The sequence below is a fragment of the Eutrigla gurnardus genome (assembly GCF_963514095.1).
Source record: "Eutrigla gurnardus genome assembly, chromosome: 2".
Classification (NCBI taxonomy): domain Eukaryota; kingdom Metazoa; phylum Chordata; class Actinopteri; order Perciformes; family Triglidae; genus Eutrigla; species Eutrigla gurnardus.
Window position 1 is genome coordinate 4,368,044 of NC_139916.1, and position 15,168 is coordinate 4,383,211.

The 15,168-nt window shown below is 43.1% G+C and overlaps 2 protein-coding genes across 3 annotated transcripts in view; both read left to right on the forward strand.

Moving 5' to 3' along the window:
* The window catches only part of pnp4a (purine nucleoside phosphorylase 4a), a 6,056-nt gene extending 4,979 nt beyond the window's left edge, over positions 1–1,077 (forward strand). The window contains exons 5-8 of one of the 2 annotated variants that reach the window (XM_084029767.1): positions 178–368; positions 530–609; positions 799–948; positions 1,025–1,077. In XM_084029767.1, the coding sequence (XP_083885893.1) occupies positions 178–368; positions 530–609; positions 799–948 (421 nt within the window). In that variant the 3' untranslated portion in view covers positions 1,025–1,077. Of the gene's footprint in view, positions 1–177; positions 369–529; positions 610–798; positions 1,003–1,024 lie in introns of those variants that run through there. The other variant, XM_084029766.1, reaches the window with a different exon arrangement.
* A 4,713-nt stretch (positions 1,078–5,790) lies between these two features.
* Positions 5,791–10,782, forward strand: rem1 (RAS (RAD and GEM)-like GTP-binding 1). Its single transcript, XM_084023222.1, has 5 exons — positions 5,791–6,023; positions 7,685–8,094; positions 9,282–9,364; positions 9,726–9,933; positions 10,041–10,782. The coding sequence occupies exons 2-5, from the start codon at positions 7,719–7,721 to the stop codon at positions 10,316–10,318; spliced, it is 945 nt and encodes a 314-aa protein (XP_083879348.1). The 5' UTR covers positions 5,791–6,023; positions 7,685–7,718; the 3' UTR covers positions 10,319–10,782.
* Positions 10,783–15,168: the final 4,386 nt, after the last annotated feature.

Genomic DNA, 15,168 nt, shown 5'->3' on the forward strand with positions numbered 1-15,168 from the left:
TTAATATAGCTGGTTATGTGACTATTGTTAGTGTTTATAATGAAGCTCCTTGATTTGTTTATTTTGTTGTTTATTCTAAGTTTATTGTTTGTTGATAATATTATAATGTTGCTTGCATTAAAGTATTGAAGTCTGTCGAGTGTTTTGTTTCAGTTTATATATTTTTTCGTTTACAAGGTTCGGCCCTCGCTTCCCTGCCATCTCAGGTTGCTATGACAAAGGCCTGCGTTGCCTAGCGATGGAGATCGCCAAGCAGCTGGGCGTGGCCAGCATCATGCAGGAGGGCGTGTACGCCATGGTGGGCGGGCCCAACTTTGAGTCCATCGCCGAGGCCAGACTGCTGCATCGACTCGGGGTGGACGCCGTCGGTAAGCAGCACTACAATATATATATATACAAATATACGGTAGTATTATTCAGAGTATTATCACACTGTTGGTGTAAATACAGTAATGGAAGCATTATTGACAGTATTTTCATAGTAGTACTGCTGTGGTCTCTCAGTAACATCAGGTGTTGTTGATTTCAGGTATGAGTACGGCTCCTGAGGTCGTCGTGGCGATTCACTGCGGTCTGAGAGTGTTCGGCCTCTCTCTGATCACCAACAAGGTAAACTGATCAATATGTCAAAGTATTGATGGATTGTGACTGATAACGACGCTGCAGGACATAAAGTGACTCCAAGCGTATATGATGTGATCTGATGGTGTGGTTAACTAGGACTCGGACAGTGCTAGAGATGGTTGGTTGGTTGATTGATTAATTGATTGGTCGATTGATTGTATTGATCCGTGTCAGGTGGTGAAGAGTTACGAGGACCAGGACAGCGTGAACCACGAGGGCGTCCTGGAGGTCGGCCGGCTGCGCTCTCAAACTCTCCAGCAGCTGGTGACCGAACTGGTCAGCAGGATGGAGATCAATAACAACAACTCCAATAATGCTGTCTGAACACACACACACACACACACACACACACACACACACACACAATCTCACACACATACACAAACACTCACACACACACACACACACACACACACACACACACACACACACACACACACACAGTGTATATATATACTCTTATTTTATCATCCTATATGTTGTTTTGTACTTTTGCTGTGATAAAAACTTTATTTATAATAAACATGGTGCCTAATAATTCTCTATCAGGGTATTTGAGTGTATTCATGTATGATATTTTATGTTAATCCTACAGATTATTATAACGATGACCACTGTATTTGATGGTGCTTTAATATAAAACATAATATAAGACAAAGATTTTTTTTCTAAATATTATTATCTGATACATTTTATTTTGTGGAAATATTCACTGATTTCTGATTCACGTTATTGTGATTAAAAAAAACATGCTGACAAACGTCCTGCTTCCTGTTTCCTCCTTGTGTCGATCAGCTGACATGTGTCCGGCTGTAGTTCCTCTAATGGCCACTAGATGCTGCTGTGATAAACTGTGAAGTGAAAGGGAAGAACTTCTCTCAACAAACACAAGACAGTAGATGTATCCCAATTCAGAGGCCCGATCCAAAGCGGTCTACATCAACAAGATCCTTAGCAGTCTACATCGGCCAAGTTCTTTACAGTCTACATCGGCTGGATCCATAGCGGTCTACATCAGCCGAGTCCTTTACAGTCTACATCGGCTGGATCCATAGCGGTCTACATCAACAAGATCCTTTACAGTCTACATCGGCCGAGTCTTTTCCAATCTACCTCGGCCGGATCCATAGCGGTCTACATCAGCCGAGTCCTTTACAGTCTACATCGGCCGGATCCATAGCGGTCTACATCAGCCGAGTCCTTTACAGTCTACATCGGCTGGATCCATAGCAGTCTACATCAGCCAAGTCCTTTACAGTCTACATCGGCCGAGTCTTTTCCAGTCTACATCGGCCGGATCCATAGCGGTCTACATCAGCCGAGTCCTTTACAGTCTACATCGGCCGGATCCATAGCGGTCTACATCAGCCGAGTCCTTTACAGTCCACATCGGCCGGATCCATAGCGGTCTACATCAGCCGAGTCCTTTACAGTCCACATCGGCCGGATCCATAGCGGTCTACATCAGTCGAGTCCTTTACAGTCTACATCAGCCGGATCCATAGCAGTCTACATCAGCCGAGTCCTTTACAGTCTACATCGGCTGGATCCATAGCGGTCTACATCAGCAGAGTCCTTTACAGTCTACATCCACCGGATCCATAGCTGTCGCCATCAGCCGAGTCCTTTACGGTCTATCGGCCAGATCCTTAGCGGCCTACATTTGCCGAGTCCCTTTCAAATGCAACAGGTAGCACGCTAACATGCTAACATACTGAAGTCTTTAGGTACCAAGTTTTCCATTATTCACCATCTTCGTGTACATATGCTAATTAGCTAAACGACATACTCTCTGGAAAAGCCAAATGACTTGTGGTAACGTGAAGTTTGTTCTAGAACAGAAAGGGTTCTCATCTCTGACAGAGCAACTCTGATTGGTCTAGAAGATTCAAACAAAACAGAATGTTGTCTTTCAAAGTTCTGAGAATAACATGTTATTAACATGTTAGGCTGATCTACTTCAGACTTCAGGATCCGGACAGGAGAGGCAGGTGAGTTGAACATACTTATCGATTTAAGCAGAATATTTGTGGTTTGTGGTGTTTATTACATATAAATGATCTGTTCTCCATCTTTAAGGAATGTATTTTAAGTGATCCGGGGGATTCTTGTGAAGAGTATTGTCAGTCTATTGAGAAAGCATTACTAATGGGTTGATGTAGTTTTTGTGGAGCTTTCTGTCATATCACATGATCTTCATCATTTGCTCCAGAGCTACTAAACCACTTTGAGTTAACATTTATTCATTGTTTAAACCTCAAATTTAATCTACTTTTTATTTCTCTTTCAAACAAGGTGCGCTGTGTTGCAGAGCGGAGTTGATCGCTGCCCCCTGCTGTTCAGATATGAGTGTGACAATGACCCCTGAACTCTTCATCGTGTCCCTGGTGGTTCTGCTGCTGGCTCTGACCATTCTGCTGGTTCTCTGCTGGATCCTCAGAAACAGCAGACGCAGGTAAGAACCAACAGCTGCCTGTTTGGTGGAATCAGGATCATTAATGGTGCCCAGGTTGCCACACCGAGACCTCTAGAGGTCAGAGTCCCAATGAGTGTCTCTCTGGGTTTCTGATTCCCTCAGAAACCTCACGCAGATTCAGATCTTGGCAGGAAGACCCAATTGTGTCCTCACCATCAGAACCGAGAGGGACCACGCTAACCAGCTGCTGGACCGCCTGCTGGGCCGAGTCTTTCTTCAGGCGGAATCCGGACCTGAATCTGGAGAGGAGCTTGGAGAGGAACCTGCAGCGGAAGGAGAACGTGGATCAGATTCTGGATCAAGCCCAACAGGCGCTCCTCCTCCCAGCAAAGGTCGGTGTTGTTGAATTTTTAATGTATTTCTGCTGAAGTTAAAGCTCCGAAATAAAGCTGAAAATTCTACTTTGAAATTAAGATTAGAGCACTTAAAGTAAATTAAACATTTAACTTTTAACTTTGAATGAGTAATGCCTCTGAGCCAGCAGCAGCGCTACCTGCTGGTGTTTAGAGTAACTACAGGCGTTACCAAGACAACCTTTTCTATTTAGAGCTCTGATAAAGCCTTGTGAAAATTAGAATTTTTCATTTTTTATGTAACTTTGACTGAAATCTTGATGTAGATGTATTTCTCTCCAGCAGGAGCGAACACTGTTCAAGACAAACTGTGGAAATGGGTCAATATTACAATTCCTCCTGCAGGTGAGGAAACAATTCTTTATGGATCAAAACTTACATAAATCAGAAATTACAATTTCACTTATTTCTGTGTTGATATCCTTCGTCCTAGCCACCCCTCCTCCTCCTCCTCCTCCTCCTCCTCCTCCTCCTCCTCCTCCTCCTCCTCCTGCCAATCAGGATCAAACTGTGGACCTGGATCCTCAGGGGTCGGACGCATCCCAACATGCCTCTTTCTCCTCTCAAGGGGCCTCCTGCAGTGCACCCTGGGAAGTTTAGAAAGAAATAAAGGAATTAACTGAAGGATAAAGGGATTTTATTTGAGTGACATGTAAATACACACAGGCAGTAACCTCAGTCCGCCTGCAGAGGGCGTGGTCGAGCTGCTGGTCGAGGTGGAAGCAGCTGGTTGGACTTGATGAGCAGCGATTGGCTTCTGAAAAGCAACTGTGTTCCAGGCTCACTGGATTGGCTGAGTCGATCTGGGCGGAAACTCCTTATAAATTTTAAACTTTTAAACTGAGGGGGTGGAGAAGACCTAAACATCTGTGATGTGTTGAGACTCACGCTGACACAGAGGAAGTGATGCGCGTTTCTCTATAATCTGATTTTCCATGTCAGCTCATGCCAGAACACAAAGGAGGAGGGGTGAAAGAGTAAGAATGATGAATATTTTGACTTTAATAATGACTTTCTAATTCCACAATATGAGTTCTCATAATGTAGACAACATCTCCGAGCAGCACCCATACTGGATCTGGATCCATCTGGATTCTGGTGTGAAGCTTTTAACAAAGTTAGCTTTAAAGTCACCTTTACAGCAAAGTGTTAAAGTCATCTTAGTAGCTAACTGCATTGATAGCGACCTGTCAATCAGCAGGTAAGCCCCGCCCCCTAAAGCATCCCCTGCTTTCTGGTCTGTTGGACTCTAAATGGACCATAATGCACTAAATGAACATCATGCTGGATTGAAGAAGACTTGAAACTAGAGATTGAGACATAAACTCATGTTTACAATATTTACTGAGATAATACATCAAGAGAGAAGTTGGACCATTTTCTCATAGACTTCTATACAACCAGAGAGGTGTCGCCCCCTGATGGTCAACAGAGAGAAGTAGGACCATTTTCTCATAGACTTCTATACAACCAGAGAGGAGTCGCCCCCTGATGGTCAACAGAGAGAAGTAGGACCATTTTCTCATAGACTTCTATACAACCAGAGAGGAGTCGCCCCCTGGTGGCCAGCAGAGAGAAGTAGGACCATTTTTTCATAGACTTCTATACAATTAGAGAGGAGTCGCCCCCTGGTGGCCAGCAGATAAAATGACAGTTTAAGGCACTTTAGCCTTGGCTTCACTGTTCAGAGCTGGAGGTTACCGCCTGCAATGAACAATAAAGTTGCAGGATTCACGAAGACACATATAATGAAGAGCTTGTGTTCGTCAGATCCACCCGTCGCTCCTCCACACTCCAAATATGGTCATACTTCTGTCCGTTGGTTGCAAACAATCCAAGATGGCGACGGTCAACTTGAGGTCGTCCACAAACCAACGTCCACTTCTTATATCCAGTCTACGTTCAACACTCAGCAGCTGATCATCGTCAATACTCGCTGAAAAGCTGTATTTAAATGTTCGTTGGGACTTGATGAGGTATCTTCACTTATTATGAATCAGTTTTTATTTCGTAATCTTTTTCTGCATTAGCCAACGGCGCTCTGATATTCAGTATCTCTTTCAACATATCGCGAAATAATTAAATATACAAAGCTTTTATCCAGTCCATTGTGTTTTGATGAAGCTTATCCTTAATCTGAATTTTACCCCAAATGATGAAAATAAAAAAAGTTATGTTTTATATATTTACACTATTCTGTTCTGACTGAACTGTTTCATGAAGCCAAACTGTGTCTTCTGGGTCAAACAGGAAGTGTCCAAAATATTCCCTATACCAGCACACACACACACACACACACACACACATGCACACACACTCTCCTCAGTTATCTGTTTCTCCTCTGCTGTCGCTCTGACACACACACACACACACACACACACACACAGAGGGAGGTAGATAACTCTGTGATTCCACTGCTGAATTTTTAACGCTGTTGTGGAACTTTTTTTCCAGGCGGGTTACTGTGGCACCAGGGTACTGTTACACCGCCAGAGAGGAGAGACGGGGTTCAGTTCAGCTCTGTTGTTTAGTGAGGCTGGACGCACACAGGACTGTTGATGGGGTGTACAGTAAGTCTGCCTGTCTGTCTGTATATCTATCTGTCTATCTCTCTGTCTATCTGTTGCATGTTATTTCCTGCTGATGTTTTTATTTCTTTGTTTTTCCAGCTGTCTCTTGTTACATTTACGTTTTCACACATTTATTCCTACATGTTTCAAACAGTTTCTTTCAGTTTTAACATCACATGTCACATTTACACATGGGAACTTTTTCAAGCAATTTATAAAGACATGAAAACCTACATTTTCTTGTGCTTTCTGTTTGATCTCACTCTACTTTAAGTATCTGATGTACTTTCACCCATGTGTTACATGTATAACATGTCACTGTGGGTGAGAGACCTCTGACCTTTGACCTCCTGGTGCTTAATTGTGGTGTGGATGCATGAGCAGAAATGATTAAAATAGGATTTCTGATGATGAAGAGTGATTTTCCCACCCCGTTCACCCAAAAATACGAGTTATGTGTTGGACCTGATGGGTTGGAACTCGCCCTCAGTATCACCCACTGTTGTACTTGGCCCCTTTAAATACCTGAATTATTTATTGTAGGAGGTTTGTTTGTGTGTCTGTGCTCTCTTTCGCACACTCGAGATCCTCATGGGCCCATTTGGTTTCTGGCCATCAGGACTCAGCCTGGGACTCCCAATCATATTCAGTCTTTTATTTTTTAGTTTAAATATACTAAATGTATATTTTCTGTTATTATTAACTGATTCTGGTCTCAGTCTATATTGTTCATTGTAAGATACCTTAGTTTTACTTTTTTCAAGGATTTATAAATGTCTGGAAATAGCATTAAATCACACCGTACACAACCTGATGTGAAGCATGCTCAGTGTCACCGGGAACGTAAAGGGATGTAGGCCGTCACAGGAAATGTGCTCCCAATGTAAACATCAGGCTCTCGCTTATCTCTCTAACATTTTCCGTGACGACTCTTGATGAGTGATGACTTGTACCTGCACAGCTTTTAGTCCACGTTCCTCTGGTACGGTGGCCTGCTCGCTCTTAAGAAATCTAAAGACGAATGACGTCGAAGCATCAAAGCATGTTGCTGTGTGAGGTAGTGGAATGAAGACATAAAATCAGCAACACCACATCATCATACATGATTTTCTATCCTGGTATTTTTCCATCCTCTGATATTTTCTACGAGGCTAAAAACATTTTTTTAGTCCCTGTAGGATCAGAGAACTCTGAGAATTCAGCAATGAACTCCAGTCCAGTGAATTTGTTTGGTCTGATATCTCCTTCCATCGATGCTGGGATCCCATCAACCACACGTTGTAAAGTTTATTTTGGATTTAAATTATCACCTTGAAACCAGGCATTATTTATTTAATCTTATTTTAGGAAGTCTCTTGAGACGTAGACGTGGCCAAAATGGCAGCGTACCTTGTAGTGTTGCACAAACCCTTTGAGCTTTGAAGTCTCTGCACTCTCTCTCTCTCTCACTGGTTGCAAAGTTTCCAGTCTGTTGCACGCCCAGTGGTGATGTCACAGTGTACCGACACACCCTCGGGTGCACTTCTACATCACTGCAGCAATGTGAGGCGTTTAAAATGTACAGAAAACTCAAAAGACGGTACCGCTCTCTGATTGGTCGTTTCAAATGCCGAACTAGTGGCCCAGACTTGAAACCTGAACACTCCCGTCTGCTCCCTCAGGTCTGTCCCGTCCTGATGCCATCGCCGTAGCAACATGACCCTCAATACCCAGAGAGAGAAGGAGCCCCTGCGGCGGCGAGGCAGCACTCCGATTCCTCCCGCCCATTTCTACCAGCACCCTTCCTGGACCCGGGACCTTCAGGACCCTCGGCTCCCCGGTGGCGCCAACCCGGACCCCGAGCAGCCCCGCCGCCAGCGCAGCCACCTTGCTCTGGGACAGTCGGCGTCCTACCACCCCGGAGACAAGTCGCTCCACTACCGCGCCCACTGGAGCTCGGACTCAGACGATGACTCGCAGAGCGACTCGGACTGTGTTTACAGAGTGGTGTTGCTAGGCGACCACGCTGTCGGGAAGACTAGCCTTGCTGGAATCTTTGCTGGGATGACAGAGAAAGACGAACAACCTGGAGGTGGGATGTTACAGTCGTTTGTCTGGTTGATCTGTTGATACTTGCTTTAATAAAACCGTTTTCTATACTTTGGAAGGGAAATACTATAAACGAGAAGGAAGTCGACCTTTTCAAAAATAGGTTTTGACGTTAGTTTGAAGTGACCCTTTGTAACTTATAAAAGACCAAAAAATGACCACGATTCTCACTGTTGTCTGTTTATCAGCTGATACAAAGTGTCCGAACTGATCTTGTTAGTTGTTGGGTCCAACAGATTTATTAAACATCTCTTATAATGGAATACGGGGAAATGCTTTCTGGGCAGCAGAAGCCGGCTAACTTAGCTTAGCATAAAGACTGGAAACAGGCTCTGTCCAAAGGAAAGTCAATCAGTCTACCAGCACCTCTAAAGCTCAATAAATAACATTAACATTAACTTCTTGTGACTAGCCAGTTCATGTCTGGATTTGAGGCGCCCCTTGAACAAGGTACCAAACCCCCAAAAAACTCTCCAGAAGTGCCGCCCTATGACTGATCTTGCCGTATCTTAAAATAAGGTCATCATGCAAATTTTGCTCAATTTGAAGTATTTCAAGCGAATGAGGCAAATGTGCGTATTCGTTCTCATTTGCATCTTTGCATTACCTTTATATGAAATAGCGCTGCATGAAAAATGAGCTACGCGTTTTGGAACCGGAGGACCACGTCAATGTTTTTCAGCCGTGTTTCATTGTTGTGTTTTCGTGCTCCAACCTCAGTCTGCTTCTGTCCCTGACTTTGTTCTGACATCACAACCTTGACTGACCCAACACCATTGATCGTCCCTCTCGCCACGTGTTGATCGACCCCCCGGGGGCCCCGATTGACAACCTGCATTGATCCGGTGACAGTCTGACATGACGCGAGGGGTCGGAGCCCCGTCTGCTGTTGGGTTTTTTTCGGGTCGACTGAGCTCAACGTCTGGTTTACTTTCAAGCTTTAGTTTTATGAGTTATTTTTTATTGTTCTTGTTGTTTGCTCAGAGTCCAGATGTTGTTGTTTTTTGCTTCAAGTTATTAGCGGCGATGTCATTGTTTACCGGTGTTGTTGTTTGTCCCGTAATGATCGCAGATATAACAGCAGCTGTGATTTATTGTTTTCAGATGTTGATCTTCAGACTGAAATATTGAACTATTGTTTCGCCATCAATGTGATGTTTGTGTTTCCAGAGGACACATATGAGCGGACCATGACAGTCGATGGAGAGGAGACCACACTCATCGTCATGGATACCTGGGAGAACGACAAACTGGTACGGTGTGTTTGTGTGTCTGTGTGCTGATGAATTACAGCTGTGGAGCGTTTGTGAAGCAGAGGATTATGGGGACACGGCGTCCTGCTGAACCACCTGATGTGACTGGTTTCAATGTTCTCGCACTTTGAATTATTTGTTGACTTCATGAAACAAAAAGCCAAATCACGCCCTTAAGCATCTGTTGGTATTAAAGTAACTCTCCAAGAGAGTGATGACGTCGTATAAAGACCGAAAAAAGCTGCAAACACGGGACTTTCAGCCAGGAGACCAGAGTCCATGTCCCCAAATGTCTTTTCCTTCCTTATATTACGATGTTTACGTTGTTATTTTAAGCCCATCGTGATTTTTTTCCTGTCAGGAGGACGACGGCGACTCCTCCCAGGACGACTGTCTCAAGGTCGGCAGCGCTTATGTCATCGTCTACTCCGTCACAGACCGTGCCAGCTTCGATGCCGCCGCCGAGCTACGCATCACGCTGCGGCGCACCCGCCAGGCCGAAAACCTTCCCATCATACTCGTGGGCAACAAGAGCGACCTGGTCCGGTCCAGAGAAGTCGCCGTGGAAGGTGGGGGTCAAAGATCACACGGGGTACAAACACACATCGATGTACATGTTGAATCGATAACATTTGATTGCCATCGTGGTCATTTACTCTCTGTCTTTGTTTCCCAGAGGGACGAGCGTGCGCGGTGGTGTTTGACTGTAAGTTCATCGAGACATCGGCGTCTCTGCAGCACAACGTGACCGAGCTGTTTGAGGGCGTGATCCGACAGATCCGCCTCCGTCGGGACGGCGGCGAGGCCGCCCCGCCCCGGAGCTCCACCCACAAACGCAAAGAGAGCCTTACCCAGAAGGCTCGGCGCTTCCTGGACCGGCTGGTGGCGCGCAACAACCAACGCATGGCGGTCAAAGTGCGCTCCAAGAGCTGCCACGACCTGGCCGTCCTCTGAAGACACCGGGAGCGTCGGGTCGGACCTCGTTTGACTAGTTCTCTGTTGGTTTTTGCGTGGTATCGTGGACGACGGCGTCTGCAGTGATTCTCACGTTCAGCGAGTCAACAACAAAAATAATCGGCAAGCGAACCGAGTCAGCGGACAGTTACGTACCAACTTCCTGTTTGACTATTTGGCCTCAAAGCTTTTGCTATTTTTTTCTTTCCCCCACACATAACGAAACCAGACTGTGAAGGATCATCACTTTTGAGTAAAAGGCTGGATGACTGTGTGTGTGTGTGTGTGTGTGTGTGTGTGTGTGTGTGTGTGTGTGTGTGTGTGTGTGTGTGTGTGTGTGTGTGTGTGTGTGTGTGTGACTGTCCTGTAGTTTCCACTGTGCTCCTGAGGTTTCCACTGTTTCCAGTTCAACACTGTGCAGAATAAAGTCTTAAAGAAACAGAATCTCTCTAAATCATGTTTCAGCAGACGTCCTCATCCAGATGACCAACATACAATATGTTTATTTAATAGCTGACCACTCAGTAACTCCCTCCCCGAAACAGTGATTGTCCAATCATAGCATTATGACACATCATGTAAAAAACACACAAAACATACCTTAGAGCAAATCAGCTCAGGATGGTTTTGTCTCTGAAAAGGCAAACAAGAAATGTGGGTGCAAGAGTAGTGTAATCTAGTAGTGTAGTAGTAGTAGTAGTAGTAGTAGTAGTAGTAGTAGTAGTAGTAGTAGTAGTAGTAGTGTTCAAGAAGTGAACGTAATCATCGGTTTTGAAGTCTCGAGTTCTGCATTTTGGCCATCGCCATCTTCGATTTTTTTACAACCAGCGAACGGAAGTGACCATATTTGGACTGTGGAGGAGCGACGGGTGGATCGACAGATTCAACATCTCACTGGATCTGGATCCATCTGGCTTCTGGTGGGAAGAAACAAAGTTAGCTTCATAATTCAAGATACAATTTTGACGATAAACTCATGTTTATAATGTTTACTGAGATAATAAATGCAATCAGACTTCTTTTTGTAACCAGAGGCCCCCTGATGGTCAGAAGAGAGAATGCAAGTTTAAGGCGTTTCAGCTTTGGCTTCACTTTTCAGAAAGTGAAGCCAAAGACAGTTTTTTCTTTCTTTTTTTTTTATCATTTCTGACCCTTCAGTCTTTAGATTTCTCTGTACAAACAAGTAAGAGGCTCCTGTCCTTTCGTCTGTTCCAAAGAAGAGGAGAGAACGGACTAAACAGTGTATTTATTTATGACGTAAGCTGCTAATGGTAACATTACCTCCAAGCCAAGACTTTGCATATCTTCAGCTAAACACATTATTTTGTCAGGTTACAATATACCCTTTGTGTGACAAACATTCACTTTGTGTGAGTCCTGGCTGATGCGTGTTTCCATAAAATCAATCAAAGTCTATGACAATGTTTATCAAATTACTAAGAATGATGATTGTTTATATTTTCATTGTAAACTGAATATGTGAAACAGTAGCTAAGAGCAGAGACCATCTATTTCAGATCGTTTTACCTCTTTAAAATATTATCTTAATTTTATGTTACATTACCCTGTTAATCGAAATGTCTTAATTTGTTTGTTTTTCATGTGATTTCATGTAAAATTACTTTTCACATCTTCTCATTTGTCTTTTCTTCTCTCTTGTGCAGAAGCCCAAACATCTGTCTTCCACCACACATAAACACAGGTCGCTCCTGGATGTTTACTGTTGCCGTGGTGACGCATGGACCGTTAGCCACAGTTGAAGAAGAGGTGGTTTTACTGAGCGGTCCCCATGACGTCAGGGTTGCATGCTCAACATCACTGTATGGGTTGACAAAAAACAGGTCGAGTGTCGTTGGATGGGACAGAGTCTGGTGGGCCTTCTCTGCCCTGAATTCAGCCTCTCAGGCTGAACACAAAACCAGGCGGCAATCTTTGGTTCTAAAGAGTTAAGCCGTACCTGAAGTGCCTTAAAACTGCAATCCCTCTGCTGGCCATCAGGGGGCAACTCCTCTGGGGAGAAATAGAAGTCTGATTGCATCGAGGTCTATGAGAAAATGGCCCTACTTCTCTCTTGATGTATTATCTCAGTAAACATTGTAAACATGAGTTTATGGTCTCAATCTGTAGTTTAAAGTCTTCTTCAATCCAGCATGATGTTAATTTAGTACATGATGGTCCATTTAGAGTTAAAAAGTATCCTCATGAAGGACATTTGGACATTTCTACTGTCTGTAATTTTGCAATCTAATATTTGCTAATTGGCAGTAAACCCAGATTTTGATGCTAATGGGATCAGTTGGAAGGTTTTTTCCATTTTTTTTTTTAAATTCAATTATCCTGATGGGGTCATGAATTTCTTTTTTTAATATATTTCGTGACATTTCACTCCACAGTCAATAGAGGAGTCACTAGATCACCAAAGTAAATTTATTTTTTATAAGCAAACAGAATCTGAGCTGCTGTGAAACGAAACTGGTTTAAATCTCTGCAGCAGTTTATCTGGAAACCACATCAGGCAGACTGGTTGTCCTCGTTTTCATTGATCAAATATCCTATCTGCTTATTGATCGGGCGTTTTGGTGACACACACACTCACACACACGTGCACACACACACACACACACACACACACACACACACACTGCAGTTGTCCAGGGACAGTAGACGGAGGAGTGTTTAACATTGATTTGATGAGGGTAATGGAAAAAATGCATGACTCTACTCAACCCGGATGACACACACACACACACACACACACACACACACACACACATACACACGCACACACACACACACACACATACATGTGTAAACATCCTCTCGGTGGAGGACCAGAGGCTCAGAGCCGGGAGTTCAACTCCCTCCTGAATCTGTTAAGAATAGAAACTTCAGAAAAATACTCTCAGTGTTTCTTCTCCGAGGTGTAAAAGATATTTTTTTATGACGTATATTTTTATAACAAGTGATTGGATCCGCTTCTTGCTCTTCTTCTGTTGCTTTATTTCCAGCAGTGAAGATGCCGTTTACCCGTATTAAAGCCTGTTTGGCTGATTTTGTTATTTCAATTAGCAGCTTTTGGCTAATGAAGGTCATTATATGCGATTCATGTGGTGCGAGAAATATTGATCAATCAAGCCGGAGCTTTGGTTGACTGCAGGTGAAATTATTATTTATTGGTTTTAAATCAGCTTGTAAACTGGACACTGTATAACAATAAACACAGTACAATAATATAAAAGGTGATTTAAAAATACAATATGAAAAATTAACAACACACAAGAATGTGTTTAAATATTTTAAGTTATTGACACTATAATTTACATATTTTAACACAGACACTTTAATGAGTCAATCTGGCAGTCGTTGTTTTTTATCTTTACTCTTATGTTTACATTTAAGGCATTTTGTCCAAAGTTACAATAAGTACATTTGTCGAAAGAATGAAACCACAACATATTATCGCCGATAAATTAACAGCGGGGGAAAAAAAAAAACTCATCTTTGTTGAAATTGTAGAAAAGTGGCGACACGCAAGCAAATTCCAAGTAGCATTTTGCTATCAGAGGTATTCAGCTCAGGTAAAAAGACGTTGAACTTTTTTTTAAAAACCCAAGACATTAGGAAAATGCCGTAAACAGCTGATTGTTGAGCTGCAGAGCAAGCTGCAATAGCATGTCGCTATTCTAACAGACATTTTAAACATTTCAGCTCCTTTGCGGTGCGTTTGATTTACAGCGACGGAGCAGAGAACACAGAAAATCAAACCGCCCCTGTGTTTATTTAAACTGTACAGTTTCCTCTCCGTCTGCCATCTTCGGTGTAAAAACCTCAGGACTGTAACTCTGCCTCTTTATTCACACACTTTTACACACTCCGTCGCTGCCAAGAAGAACAGGAATGTAAACGAGGACTCCGCCAGCAGCAACAGTGTGTTTGTTTGAGACTCTGGCGCCTCCTGCTGGCTGGATGCTGCCTGCTTCTTGTTTTTTTAACTCTTCAAAATACAAACAGATAAGAAAACATTAAGATTTAAAAAATCTTAAATACAAAAATAGTATCACAAATGATTGAATGGGTTTCATACTTGCATTACAAGCAGGAAAAAACAATAAGACACACTTTAATATAATAGAAAGGTTAAACATGCAAATAATGCATGCTGGGAAGAACCCATTCTAATTGGGTTTCTTTAAAAACTTAATTGGATGAGTAAATAAGACACTTAGCAGCAATTAATTATTTTCAAGGCAAAAGACAAAAATAAGAAGAATGTGTTTTACATAAAATCATATGTAAATAAGCAAATTTACAATTGTTGCAACCGAAGAAAGAAAGGAGGGGAGATGAGATGTGGAAAATTTGGAGGACACCGAAGAATAAAGGAAAAATCCGGCAAATAAAAAGGTCTTTATTATTTTTGTTTTTCATATTTTTTAAACATTTGTTTGTCAGCATTGAGTTTAACGATGATAAATAATAGACACCAATATGGCGCTGAATGTATATGATGGATTAGTCTTTAATTATAGGCATTCCAAGGAAGAGAGATTACAGACTGTTTCCTCATAAAACTTTTTAAATGGTGCTTGTGTGTGTGTGCGCGTGTGTGCGTGTGTGTGTGTGTGTTTGTTTGCTCTAGAGAATGTCACATCCAGACCTGACCTAACACGCCTGATCAACTTCGCCTACGCTTTGAAGCACGCCGTCTAAAAAAGGGGTCTTCACGCACGCCGCTGCAGACCTGGAGACACTTGAGGAGGATCTGGAGGTCCTCTTGAGGTCCCCAGGGGGTTACAACATAAATATATAGTCTGGTATATATCCAGAAGGAGAGCAGAAGGAACGGGAGG

Coding starts and splice junctions, on each gene's coding strand:
- rem1 (XM_084023222.1), top strand. CDS start 7,719: ATGACCCTCAATACCCAGAGAGAGAAGGAGCCCCTGCGGCGGCGAGGC. Junction 8,095..9,281: donor GAAAGACGAACAACCTGGAG/GTGGGATGTTAC, acceptor TTGTGTTTCCAG/AGGACACATATGAGCGGACC. Junction 9,365..9,725: donor CCTGGGAGAACGACAAACTG/GTACGGTGTGTT, acceptor TTTTCCTGTCAG/GAGGACGACGGCGACTCCTC.